The sequence below is a fragment of the Alnus glutinosa genome, chromosome 2 (assembly GCF_958979055.1).
Source record: "Alnus glutinosa chromosome 2, dhAlnGlut1.1, whole genome shotgun sequence".
NCBI lineage: Eukaryota > Viridiplantae > Streptophyta > Magnoliopsida > Fagales > Betulaceae > Alnus > Alnus glutinosa.
In genome coordinates this window covers 30,487,401-30,499,538 of record NC_084887.1, presented here as the reverse complement: position 1 = coordinate 30,499,538, position 12,138 = coordinate 30,487,401, and the positions used below count along the sequence as shown (strand labels likewise).

At 38.5% G+C, this 12,138-nt stretch overlaps 3 protein-coding genes across 4 annotated transcripts; 1 reads left to right on the top strand and 2 right to left on the bottom strand.

Annotated features, from left to right (window-relative positions):
- Nucleotides 1-1,016: 1,016 nt before the first annotated feature.
- LOC133859364 (pentatricopeptide repeat-containing protein At1g77360, mitochondrial-like) lies at nt 1,017-4,000 on the bottom strand. Its single transcript, XM_062294754.1, has 2 exons — nt 2,347-4,000; nt 1,017-1,541 (listed from the first exon to the last, which is right to left on the bottom strand). Exon 1 carries the CDS (start codon nt 3,901-3,903, stop codon nt 2,347-2,349), a length of 1,557 nt encoding a protein of 518 aa, XP_062150738.1. The 5' UTR covers nt 3,904-4,000; the 3' UTR covers nt 1,017-1,541.
- Nucleotides 4,001-4,807: 807 nt separating this feature from the next.
- Nucleotides 4,808-10,171, top strand: LOC133859363 (double-stranded RNA-binding protein 4-like). 2 transcript variants are annotated; one of them, XM_062294753.1, is made up of 5 exons: nt 4,808-5,145; nt 6,120-6,373; nt 7,634-7,844; nt 7,949-8,525; nt 9,901-10,171. In XM_062294753.1, the coding sequence occupies exons 1-5, from the start codon at nt 4,917-4,919 to the stop codon at nt 9,956-9,958; spliced, it is 1,329 nt and encodes a 442-aa protein (XP_062150737.1). In that variant the 5' UTR covers nt 4,808-4,916; the 3' UTR covers nt 9,959-10,171. The 2 variants fall into 2 exon arrangements, with proteins under 2 accessions (XP_062150737.1, XP_062150736.1); XM_062294752.1 differs by having other exon boundaries at nt 4,809-5,145; nt 6,111-6,373.
- Nucleotides 10,172-10,429: 258 nt separating this feature from the next.
- Nucleotides 10,430-11,809, bottom strand: LOC133860493 (benzyl alcohol O-benzoyltransferase). Its single transcript, XM_062296084.1, has one exon. It carries the CDS (start codon nt 11,807-11,809, stop codon nt 10,430-10,432), a length of 1,380 nt encoding a protein of 459 aa, XP_062152068.1.
- Between the last annotated feature and the right edge of the window lie 329 nt (nt 11,810-12,138).

Sequence of the window (12,138 nt, the reverse complement as noted above, 5' to 3'; positions counted from 1 at the left end):
TAAATGGGACCTATTTACAGAGTTCAACAGGTCAGAGAGACAACAGAGCATTTTAATCAGATCCTTTCAGTTTTACAAGCAAAATATATCCATGTAGATTATGAACATAAAACCCAACAACCAAATTACAATATTCCTAAGATGATGGTCAAGGAGATTGGAAATATGGTACAAATTATAATTGTTGAATGGTAGATTCTCGATAAAAAGGATCCATAGATGAATATGAGGAAATAACAAGTATAAACATGTGCTCCTCACCACCAACAGCAAAAAATCTTCAAAAGAACACTGCCTTTAATGCACCTAATAATAAAACCTGTTCTATTCATGCAAAGATGAATAAACAGCAAGAGGCAACCCAAAGGGAATTCTTTTCTCAGGCAAACAAATGGACAAGCTCATATACATGAAAAAGAAAAGGGCAGCCAATGTAGATAAACACAATTTCTACATTGATAGAATGTTCTACACAGAGACAGATAACCAAAATTTCTAAGAGATGTCTGGCAATCATAAAAATTCCTTGTGCTCCAAACCTTTTTTCAATCATTAATTATGCATCTGCAAAATTTTGCAGCCTCATGAGGTCACAGATACCAAGCACCTTCTCGCCAAAAAGAGAAGGGAAACTAAAAGGATAATGGATAAAAATCAACTTTAGACCAAGTAAACAGAAGAGTTTATATTGCAATGAGCACAGACACTTAAAGAAGTCAGGCATTCCAATGTAAAGGCTCCATCTGTGACCATGGTATTTAATTCCTTGGAGATCTAAACAATGCAATATTAGTGTCAAATGATGTAACTGATAGTTATATATGGACCTCCAGTGGTGAAACACACTCAACACCAAATTGTAACCTTTTGTCCTATGATTACACCAAATTTTTTTTTGATAAGTATATGATTACACCAAATTGTACCTTATAAGATAGATTTTCCACCGGATTAGTAAAAATTAAGCAATAATTGGGAAGAAATCCTATGCATTAACTTTCCAATTCCAACAGATATAAACTTGAAAGAAAATTTACTGTGGCTCATTACCAGAGACTTCACTCTGACAATGAGCACTAAAATCTTGTAATTCGTGACCATTTCCAATTGAATTTTTAGATAAATATCCACCATCTAATAAGTTGCAGGACCAAGTGCAGAAAATAATCAGTTTTGATTGGATAATAGTTACCTTGTGATCTAAATGCTCTCTCATACACAATATCTCCAAACTGACCCATCATCTAAGAATTCAATTTGAATCAAACAGCTAAAATCAACGAATCAGACAGTTTTGTGGTTCAACTGAGCTACCACAAAATGCTTGCCACATGGTGGTTCTCAAAGCTCTTTTGTCACTGATGTGCAGCAGAAATAGCAACATTCTCAGGGTGACAGGAACATATGGCCAAGAAGTCACCAGAGAGGAGCCAAAACCAAGAATCACATAATCGATTGAAACATTACTCTTTCCCCCTTCCAGAAAATGGTTGCAGTCCAACAAAGAGAGCCATAGAAAGAATTTGAAAACTGCTTCCTTCCTAAAAGTTGTCAGAAACTAGGTAAGTTCTCTGGATTCCACAAATTAAGGCTTGGCCTTTATAAAAATGTGTTTGCAGATCCTTTAGAGCAATCGGGAAAGATGCCTCAACCTCAACATAACTTTTGAACAGGTGGGGGAGAGGGGCTCTTTATTAGTGACTATTACTAGACCAGCATGCTGCAATTTAAGGATCTTTTGAGAGAGATTGAAATTGATTTAAAAGGCACAGAGAATGTTAAATGCTTATCTGCAATTTCATGAACCTAGAAACTGGTTTTATGGAACCAACAACCTTTACAAGAGAGAGACAACCGAATACTGCATTCGAGCATATGAAGAAAAGTAGCACAGCCCCAGTTTTGGAATTTCTAGTAATGGTGGTTTCTAATACCTAATTGCCACAAGGATAAGTCCTAATAACCTGTTTGAGGCACAAATCATTTACGTCTTTTATTTCTACATGAAGATTATTGATGTATCAAATGATGAAGAAATATAAATCTGTCAGACAGCTGACTCAACTGATCCAGACTGATGCCTTCTAAAGTAGACGTTAGCTAGTTAATGTCATTGAATTCTATTTGCATTTTTCTACAAGTTATACAATCTTAGTTACAAGTTATACGATCCTAATTACAAGTCTAGACCATGTGAAATGATCCCCATAAACTCTCATGGAAGAACAAAACAAAGATAAAACCATGTCACAAGGTCCATGGAACTTCCACGTATCACTTGGCCAAAAAAAAAAATTGACAAGTACTTGGCCATAAATATCAAAACGCATATAGGAGATTACCTACCTACTGATATTTGAACTTTCTAAAAAGTTCATCATACACAAGTTGCTTTCCAGATTTGAAAAGGCTTTGTTTCAGCTTTGACAATGTGGAAGGGTTCAACTTGATTCTTCTACCAATCATATCCTCAGCATACTTAACTGCTTCTGGAAGCCTATTCATATCATGAAGCCCCACAACCAACAGATTCCCAGTCTTCTCCAAATCAGAATTATAATTCTCTGTCATGCATTTCCAAACTTTTATAGCCATGTTATATTCCCGAGAATCCATATAAATCCTAACTGCTGAACTACAATTAACATGGTCTGGAACACACTCATTTTTAATCATCTCATTGAACATCACCGAAGCCTCCCCTAACCTCCTGCTCTTCATCAAGTACTGAAAGACCACGTTGTAAGTTTGTGAATCCGGGAATGACCCATAACAAATCATCTCATCCAACAACCTTTTCGCTAAATCTGTACCCTTACATCGACAATATAAAGCAATGACCGAATTATACATCTGTGTGTCGGGTCTAAAACCAATCTCACCCACCATCGCGTCCCAAACCAATGCAGCTCCACGAGCATCGTCTTTCTTCGAACACTCGTCGAGAGCAACCTTGAAGAACTTCAAACCCGGATAACACCGTTTATCCTTCATCATATCGAGGAACTTCATCGCCTCGCGAGGCCCATCAGGGCCCTTAATTAAAGTGCTCAATAACGAGTCGTAAGCGGGCACATTGCTCGGGTCCCAACCGATCTCAAACACCATCTCCGTGAAAGTCTGCCTAGCACAATCAGCATTGCCTTCCTTCTCCCACCCTTCCAACAGGATCGCATACGTATCCACGTCCGGCCTGATCTTCTCCTTCGCAACCCGCAAGAACTCCACCGCATCCGCAGTCTCCCCGTCTCTACAAATTGCGCTCAGAAGCGAATTCAACGCCACGATATCGCGCGGAACACCGTATTGGTCCATGACCTCGAACGTCAGGAACGCTTCTCGGACGCGGCCGGCGATGACATAGCTGCTAAAGACGGAGGCAAAGGTGGCCAGGGAGAGCAAGCGGCCCTCCGTGCTCATGGATTTTATGGCGCTCCACATGGGGTCGAAGAGGGAATTCTTGCCCAACAGGTCCACGACGAGGTTCAAGGCGTAGGGGCTGTGGTTGTCGTTGAGCTGGCGGCCGGACCAGCGGAAGAACTTGAGGGCGGGTCCGGGGAAAGCGTAGGAGAGCTTGAGTACGTGCTCGACGTCGGCTTGTGTGACGCGGAGGCCGGTGTCTTTGAGGGCCTCCTCGACGGAGGGGGAGTCAGTGGTGGCGACAATCCCGCAGAGGAGCTTCACTTTGGGAGGGAGGTCGGGGGCGTCAAGGTATGAGGCGAAGGCTGGGCGCTTAGTAGAGAGCTGTGGTGGGTTTCTGGTGGGGGGAAGGGACGGTGCAGGTGTTGGCGTTTGCGTTTGTGTCGGAGATAATGGACGGTGTTTTTTGATGCGGGGGAGTGGGATTGGAGGACGGTGGTCATGGCAGGGTCTCTTCTTGTTCTTGTTCCTGTTCTTGCCCATGATTTTTCACAGAGGAAGTTGAGAAGAGGATCAAGAACCCTAGGAGGGTTTGGGGAGAGGAGAGCGGAGAGATGTCGCTGATGTGGTCAGGCTTCAAATCCATGGTATTTTTTATTTTATTAAAGCAAGCACAATATTTGTCTTTAGATATTTCCTCAAAAAAAATAATAATAATAATAAAGAGATAAATGTAAAAAAAAAAAAAAAAACACCTAAACTAACAGCCGATTTTTTGTATTTTTATTTTTTACCATGTGTCAAAAACTAATGTAGCACTTTTGTATTTCATTGGACTATTTTATTCGATTATATATGTCTATGTGCCACAATTTTTCATTAAAAATGTTAATATTAAACGAGTAATTTCATAACAGAATAATTTGAAAAGTATCCAATAGTTAAACCCAACACCTCTTCAAGCAAATACTATAATAAGAGGATTATTCTGGAAGGCAACTCGTTAATCACTGTAAGCACTTAATCAAGTCTAAAAAATGCGATTTAAAAATAAGAATTTTAAAATTTGTGATTTGAAACTGCAATTTTTAAAAAGACAATTAAGTATTTAGTAAAATTACTGTTTAGCATTTAAAATTGTGTTTTTTTTTTTAAAAAATACACCTTATTGCATGCAATTTAAAAACGTAAATTTTTCTATTTTTTTAAATTGTAATTTTTTAAAAATGCACTCGCATATAATATATTTTATACGATTTTATTTAAAGTCATATTTTTTATTTGTAAAATTGCAATGTCAAAAAGCACTTTAAGTAAATTTAAATAATTAGAAATTAAATTTAAAGGCTATTTTTAGTGCCACGTCGTTTGTATCATTTCTCATTGCACGACTATTTAATATAGTTTTCCTTTCTAAAATTTAGAAAATTTGACTAAATGATTTAAAAATGAAAGAACCAAGGCCTATTTAGGGTTTCCCCATTTGATCGAATATCAAGAGTCATTACACACGCACATCTCACTGTTTCTGCATCGTCCCCTTGCTTTGCTATACGATGGATGCAACCGAGTCTGTCAAAATGTGGCAATGGTTATGTACTCTTCCTCAGCCTCAGCTCCCAGCCGCAGCTGCAACTGCAACTGCGGCTCCTGATCCGGCTCAAGTTCAAGCTGGAGCTCCATCTGCAACTGCGGATCCGGCTCAGACTACGGCTACGGCTACGACTACTGCTACGGCTACGGCTACGGCTGGGCCTCCTTCTGCCGCAAAGTCCACTCCTTCTGGTGAGTAAAAGAAACTTCTCCACTGAAGTAAAATTTTAGGGATTTTATTTGTTTTCTTCTTTTTTAATTAATCAGTCGCTAGTTTGAAATGAGGTTACTTTTGCTAATTTTTCTTTGGTTTGATTAATGTGCCTAGTAAAGAGAGTTCGAAACTTTAAATTTTTTACTTATTCTCTGTCCAAAAATTGTAATAAAACGAGCTTGGACTTCTTTATATATATATTAGGGTCTCTCAGTGAACAAATAACGGTAATCGTATTTTTTTTTTCTTCCTATTTTTTAGTTTTTTTTTTCGGTGCTTTCCTTCATTTCCTGTTGTTAATACTTAATATATAATTTATTTTTACTTTTTTAAGTTTGTTCTTTTAGCAGTGAAAACGGTGCATGTTTATTAAGCTTTACAATTTCATGGACTCTGTGACTGAAAAGGAAAAAAATGTAATCAGAATTTGAAATGTGATATTAATGTAGATGGGGCTGTGCAGATTCATAGTTAGTATTGTGTTTGTTTCTGCCTCATACGTTTGATTCAATTTATTGACGTACACACAATAAAATGAGCAAACCCAATTGCCTTGTTTAGCCATTCTCAAATTGTTATTCCATATGAAGCGTATGTTGTTACTTATAATTTGCTTTTAGGGCCATAATTTTTGGTAGTTCAATTGTTTAAATAGGGCCTAAAATTGGTGATACTTCTATTTTCGATGTACTAAATGATGCTTAAGTTGTATGTTAGTTCACTTCTATTGTTCTTCATATTAAGCATTTTGTGTGCCTTTGGAACTGCCCTTTAAGATGTCATGTGATATTGGAAAATGCCAAAATATTTGTTTATTGATGTATGTGCTTAAATAATTAACATTATTCGTATATAGTATCAACAATATTTTGGTTGAATTTGTTATGCTATTACTGGTGGAGAAGTAATGTCTAAATGTTATGTGGATCAAATTTTGATTTAGGTCTTTCAGAACACTTGAAGCATAAGAATCGGCTACAAGAATACACCCAGAGGTCTGGAATTCCACTCCCAATATACCGGACTATCAATGAAGGATCCCAGCATGCACCTCAATTTAGGTCAAGTGTTTGGATAGATGGAGAAAGTTATACCTCTCCACATACTTTTTCTCATCGAAAAGCAGCCGAACAGGATGTTGCCAAACTTGCGCTAGAGGGCATATCACTAAAGATCAAGGAGGAAGGATGTCCTCTCATTTGTGAGGTTTGTTGCAGTGTAATTGTAGATTTAGACATTGAATGTTTAGTGACTCCTTTTTGGATCAAATTGTAATATTCTTTAGTTCAATCTTCTACATGTTATATTATCTTTCCTAGTAGAACCAAGGTCACAAAGTAGTTTTCAAGTCCTTTTCCCATACTATGTTACTTGCTAAAGCCAATATGCCTTCTTGGAAAAATATCTAATTAAATTTGTAGGAGCATGCATTACTACCATATCAGCGAGGAGGTCAACCATTATGGTACCAAACCCAAATCACATTTTTTTGGCAGTGGTAATTTGCATCCTTTCTTTCATCATGGTTTACTTGATTTAGGCTTTCATTTTTCAACCACTTACAACCAATATAGATTACTTGTTGGTGTATGTTCTTTTTAATATTTTGGATAAGGTCACTGCTCAATGCTTTCTTAAGTAAATAGCAACTGTCCTTGCCCTTTCTGTTGAATTCATATAGGGGTTCACATTTTATGTTCAGCATAGAACCCATTTAACCTGCCATTAGCCTTGGCTCATCCATTCAAGCTTGATTCAGCCATGGAATTCCGGGAAGGATTCATCTTAATTTATGTCTAGATTTCATTAAATTTGGACCATTTTGTTGGATATAAATATCCTTCTTGCCTGCCCTGCAATATGACATGGGCAATTCAATTATCAAGATAATCTTTTCAATTTACTGCTGTAAAGTTTTGCTCAACTGCTAGAACATAAATATTTAGGTTGTATCTTTTCTAAGTGGATCAATTTTCAATATCAATAATGTAGTCTGAGTCATAACCATTTGAGCTATTAGTAACCAATATTCCCTTAAATGTCTTATCCATACAAAACTTGTTATATCAGAAGTACAACATTGTTCATCTGATTTCGCGTTCACGTGTGAGATCTTAATTTTGTTACGGCAGAACTAGTGTGGTTGTGGTTATTGATAAGTTAGATAAGCTGGAAAATATGTGTTATTGTCTTGGAGACAATTTTTTTTTTCCCAATTTGGAACTACCTTTATCATGCAATTTTTATATGTTATCCAAGGTCTCACTGCTATTTTTGATGGTTCTGTAATTTTATTCATGTTTCTTGTTGCGAAGAATGGCAGGAATTGAGATAATAAAATTAGGTGTTGGATTCTCATGGCATATATTATTACATGTAGTCTTCTATTATTGCTTGAAATATTGTCCAATATCTTAATTTTTATTGTTTTAATTAATTTTTTTTTTTTTGGGTGGTATTTTCCAGGATACGGTGTTTTGCAAGTCTATCCTTAATGAATTTGCTGGCAAGATGAATCTAGAACAGCCTACTTACTGCATGGTCAGGCGAGATGGTTTGCTTCCTGCTTTCATATCTTCTTTGGTTTTCAATGGTGTAAGTTACACCGGTGAAGCTGGTAGAAACAAGAAAGAAGCTGAACAATTGGCAGCACGTGCTGTTATTGTATCTCTCCTAGGTATCCTTTTTCTCTGCAATCAATATGAATTTGTTTTTAATCTACTCATTTAATGTGTGCTCTTATCTTTTGTGTAGCTGAATATTTGAAATAATATAATTCAGGTAGTTCTGGGTCAGGAACACTTCTTTCTGAGATAATCAAGTCCAAACGCAAACTCTATGCTGCTTTGGATAAAGTGAAGGACCAAAGCGGTGCCCATAAGAGTCTTGTATCCAAGGGAGCAAATGTGGAACTAATTAATGCCATGCCCCAAGGCGTGAGCATAGGACAAATTAGTGTCATACCTCCAGGGGGAAGCCTAGGACAAATTAATGCCATATCCGGAGTAAGTGTCGGACAAATCAGTGCTGCACCGCAGGGAGTAGGCACAGGACAAATTCCCGGGGTACTTGATAAAGATAAGGGAGTTGAAATGGCTGTTGCTGACAAGAATGTATCAAAAGGTTCAATTCCAGGGGCTTCCTCACTAATGGTTCCATTGAGGCATGAGTTCAAAGCACCAAAACAAGAACAATCCTCTCGACCAATCAATATAGAACCATCATCACAAACAATCAATCTTCCAATTGAGTTTGTGCCTCCTGTTTTACAACAGCCTCTGGGTGAACGTCCTAGTTCTGCAAAAAGGCGCCGCAAGAATAAGAAAAAACCTAACAAGAAATTGCGATCCGACACTCAGTAAGTTTTAGTTTCTGTTTTTTCATGTTTGGCATGATTCCTTTGTTTGGTGTGCTGTGGATTTCATTATCTTCACTATAGTACTGCTTTAGGTACTTTGTAACCCTTCATTGCTTGTGTTGGATGGTATATTTGTTGGTTATGGTGTTCATTGCAGCTTACGTTCCTAATTTAATTGGCTTTTGAAGCATGCTGTAATACAACCTATTTTGTTTTACATTTTTTAATCTGCTCCCTGTCTGTCTCTGCCTATATATAATCTCTCTCAATTATATGTAACTATTCTACACATGATTCCTGGGTGATGCTCTTTTCATGGCTTATCTGTGTGATTTTGTTCATTTAGTTCTCTTTCAATACAGTCAGATGGAACATTTTTGTTGTGACTTTCTTTTGAATCACCTTTCACCCATAAGCCATTTATTGCCCCTAGTGTCCCTCTTTGTTGACAGTAGAGTCAGTTGCAACCAGATCTTTATCCAAAGCCTTCAATTTGAACCCTTTTGCTTAGAAAAAGAAACTCAGTAATGAAATTTGACTGGTTTCCCTCTAATAAAAACAAATCACAACTTATTGAACTAACGTCACATTCATTTACCTGATTTTGTTTATTCTGATCCCATTGGCTGAATTTTTTTTCCTGGAGGTAGTGCCGGAGCTACTTATTTCTAAAGACCTGCCATTTAATTCTGCAATTTCTTCTGATAAATGATAGACACAGCTACAAGCATCTTGTTATCATCAAACTTGTTAGCTGGGTTTTGAACATGCTAAGCTTGGTTGATAAAATGCTGCCCCTTTTCATATTATAGAGGGTGCCCCATCCTTATGTTCACCATAACAGCCCTACTCCTTATGCTATGGCAGCCCTCAGAACCTAGATAAGATCTGGAATAATTAATCCCTTCCATACATTAGCATCGAACATACTACATATTTTCCAAAAAGGTATTCTGAATGAATTTCTATTGCTGATAATTCTACATAATATTACTTTCTCCTCCCTTTACTCAAATGGGTTTGCACTCCCACTTTGAATGACACTGAGAAGGTCTTAAAAAGAATGCCGTGGTTTACATTTCTGTCAAATTACCATCAGTTCTTGGCTTGCAGTGTTCCTCACTTAATTTTAAGGTTTTTTTCTCGTTCTGTCTCCATTACTCTAGTACTGTGTGGGATATCATTTAAGCTAGCCGGCATCTCATCTCTCTCTCTCTCTCTCTCCTTTTCTTGCCTTTCTCTGCAACATAAATTTATTTGTGCATAAATACTGTTCTACTTTGTGTTAAATTATGGTTATTATATAGTTATCTATGCTGCTTTATGGAAGTTTATTTGTTGTGAGGGTTCATTTACTTTGCCCTTCATTTTGCAGGTTGCCGGTTGCTGCCTTGCCCCTGACTCAAGCCCCACCTTGTTCTGTAGCCCAATAAACATATAGTAATCTGTTGTTTATTGTGTATATATTTAGTTAGGCGTGACTCGATCCTTCATCTTGGATTTTGTTGGACATTAATCCCTTGTGCGCATTGTAGGTAAAAACAATTTAGTTGTATCTGACTGTTTTGTGTCCATGACTATTGTGAAAACCCTGTCACCATCAGGTGGTTGCATTAATCATCATGCTAATATTTCTGTTTGGTTCTCGCAACACGTCCCAGTGTGATGATCATGTTGCTTTAGTATGTGTGCAACATTTGAAAATTAACATGATTCAGAAAAATGCACCAATGATTTTTTGTCGCCATAGTAATTTAAGATGTAGGTCTTATAACTTTGAAATCAGTTAAGAGACTACGGTTCACTTTTTTTTTATTTGTGAAGCCTTTGATATCATGTTGCTTTATTGTAATCGATCACAACGTTTCTTATCAGTTGTAATTTTAACGTTCCCTGTCACTCTACTATAGTGCAGAGATGGGTTTGCAAGGAGTAGCAGAATCAATCTCTTTTCTCACCTCCTTGTGAAACCTCTCCAGCGACGCTGGTGGCAAAGAAACTAAGGCCAACGCCCCTTCAACACCCTCCTCATCCTTGTGCCCTATAACTGAAGTTACCATCCCAGGAACCATCCCAGTCCCGGCTCTTGCCGGACCGCCGTACACTCCTCCTCCCCATCCAAAATCCACATCAACAAACCTCAAACGACTCATGTCAGACACCACAAATGCCCCTTCACTGCAGAACCCCCTGCGTCCATTCACCTCAATCAAGTCCAAGACGGACGCCCGATACTCGTCCCTGATGACATCTTTTTTCACTTCCCAAATCAGCTTTGCAGTGTAGGATAACGGTTCCTCCACAAGCTTGGCCGCCTTTATAACGGTACAAGGAAATACAACAGCTGTTCCATAGTAACCGTTTGGTAATGAAGGTTTGTATCGAAAACGGGTGTCAATAGGAAAGATCAGTCTTGTACTGGATTCAGGGCTAATGAGCGTTCGAGTTCTTGCTCTCCATAGACATGAAGCGATTGCGTCAAAGGTGGGATATTTGTTGCCATCAATTTGGCTTTTGAGGGCTGATATGTCTGCACGAGAGAAGAAAATAGATGTTTGAGCCAGACTTTTGAAGTCGGATACACTGCAAGAGATGGTAGGGTTTTTCAAGTCGTCATCATACTCATGATGGGGGTAAGAGATAATGGGAGGAGATCGTGGTTTTAGTGTTTCTCGTCCCCAAGTGGGTAAGGCGGAAGGAGCGTTTCTGTTTGGATTTTTACAGAATTCCGACACAGCTGTTATGAACTGATAAGCACCATAGGCATCGCATATGCAATGGTTGAATGTGTAAGCTAAGATGAACCCTCCGCAAGCAAGTGTTGTCACCTGCACATGGAGCAATGGTGAATTGGTTATCAAGTTGCTGCCCCATACGTCATCGACAAGCAGCTTGTCCCATTGAGGGAATGGTGGCTTCAACCCTCCATTAATCTTGCGCAGTTGTGTCAGTGTAATATCAGCACTGGCTCTACGAAACATCACTCCCTGCCCACAGCAGTCCACAACAAGCTTGCCTTTGTCAGCATTTCTTAGCCGGCCGGCTACCGGGTAGTAGAATACTAGAACCTTAGCCAGGGACTGTTTTATCATCATGATTGGGTCCTGCACCCGCGCACCCACGGTTGCGCATGGAGGATACAAGTGCACAAATGGTATGTGATTTCTTAGGCCACTTTGGTCATCAATGTTGGATAAGTATTTGAATTCTTGTGGGGTTGGTTTCTCTGGCGAGACTAGCTCTGGCTCACTGACATGCACCGAGAAGTTGAGTGGTGGTGCCATTTTGGTAAAGATTTAATTAGCAATGACCTTATATAAGAGCAAATTAGTTAGCCCTTTTTAACTTTTTGACGTACTCAAAATGTAAAGCGGCCCTTTTTGGGAGAGTTTGCTTCATGGATTTCATGTTAAACGGTTAGCAGCCTTCATAACTATAGCGATCTCATTTTGAACAGTTAGCATAGCAACCTCTGGAAAAGGAAACGAAGATGCTTCATTAACCTCACCTTTTTGATGGCGTCCCTGAATTGGGTTTGTATAAAACCTTCGTTAGATGGAGTGTGGGACTCAACATAAAGGTGGTTGTAACTGTTATAGCGGTTTCTTTCCAA

Excerpts from the sequence above, each read along its gene's own strand:
- LOC133859364 (XM_062294754.1), bottom strand. The coding sequence starts at position 3,903 with ATGGGCAAGAACAGGAACAAGAACAAGAAGAGACCCTGCCATGACCAC.
- LOC133859363 (XM_062294752.1), top strand. The coding sequence starts at position 4,917 with ATGGATGCAACCGAGTCTGTCAAAATGTGGCAATGGTTATGTACTCTT. Across the intron at positions 7,845-7,948 it reads TGTTATTGTATCTCTCCTAG|GTAGTTCTGGGTCAGGAACA; the intron begins GTATCCTTTTTC and ends AATATAATTCAG. Across the intron at positions 8,526-9,900 it reads AAATTGCGATCCGACACTCA|GTTGCCGGTTGCTGCCTTGC; the intron begins GTAAGTTTTAGT and ends TTCATTTTGCAG.
- LOC133860493 (XM_062296084.1), bottom strand. The coding sequence starts at position 11,809 with ATGGCACCACCACTCAACTTCTCGGTGCATGTCAGTGAGCCAGAGCTA.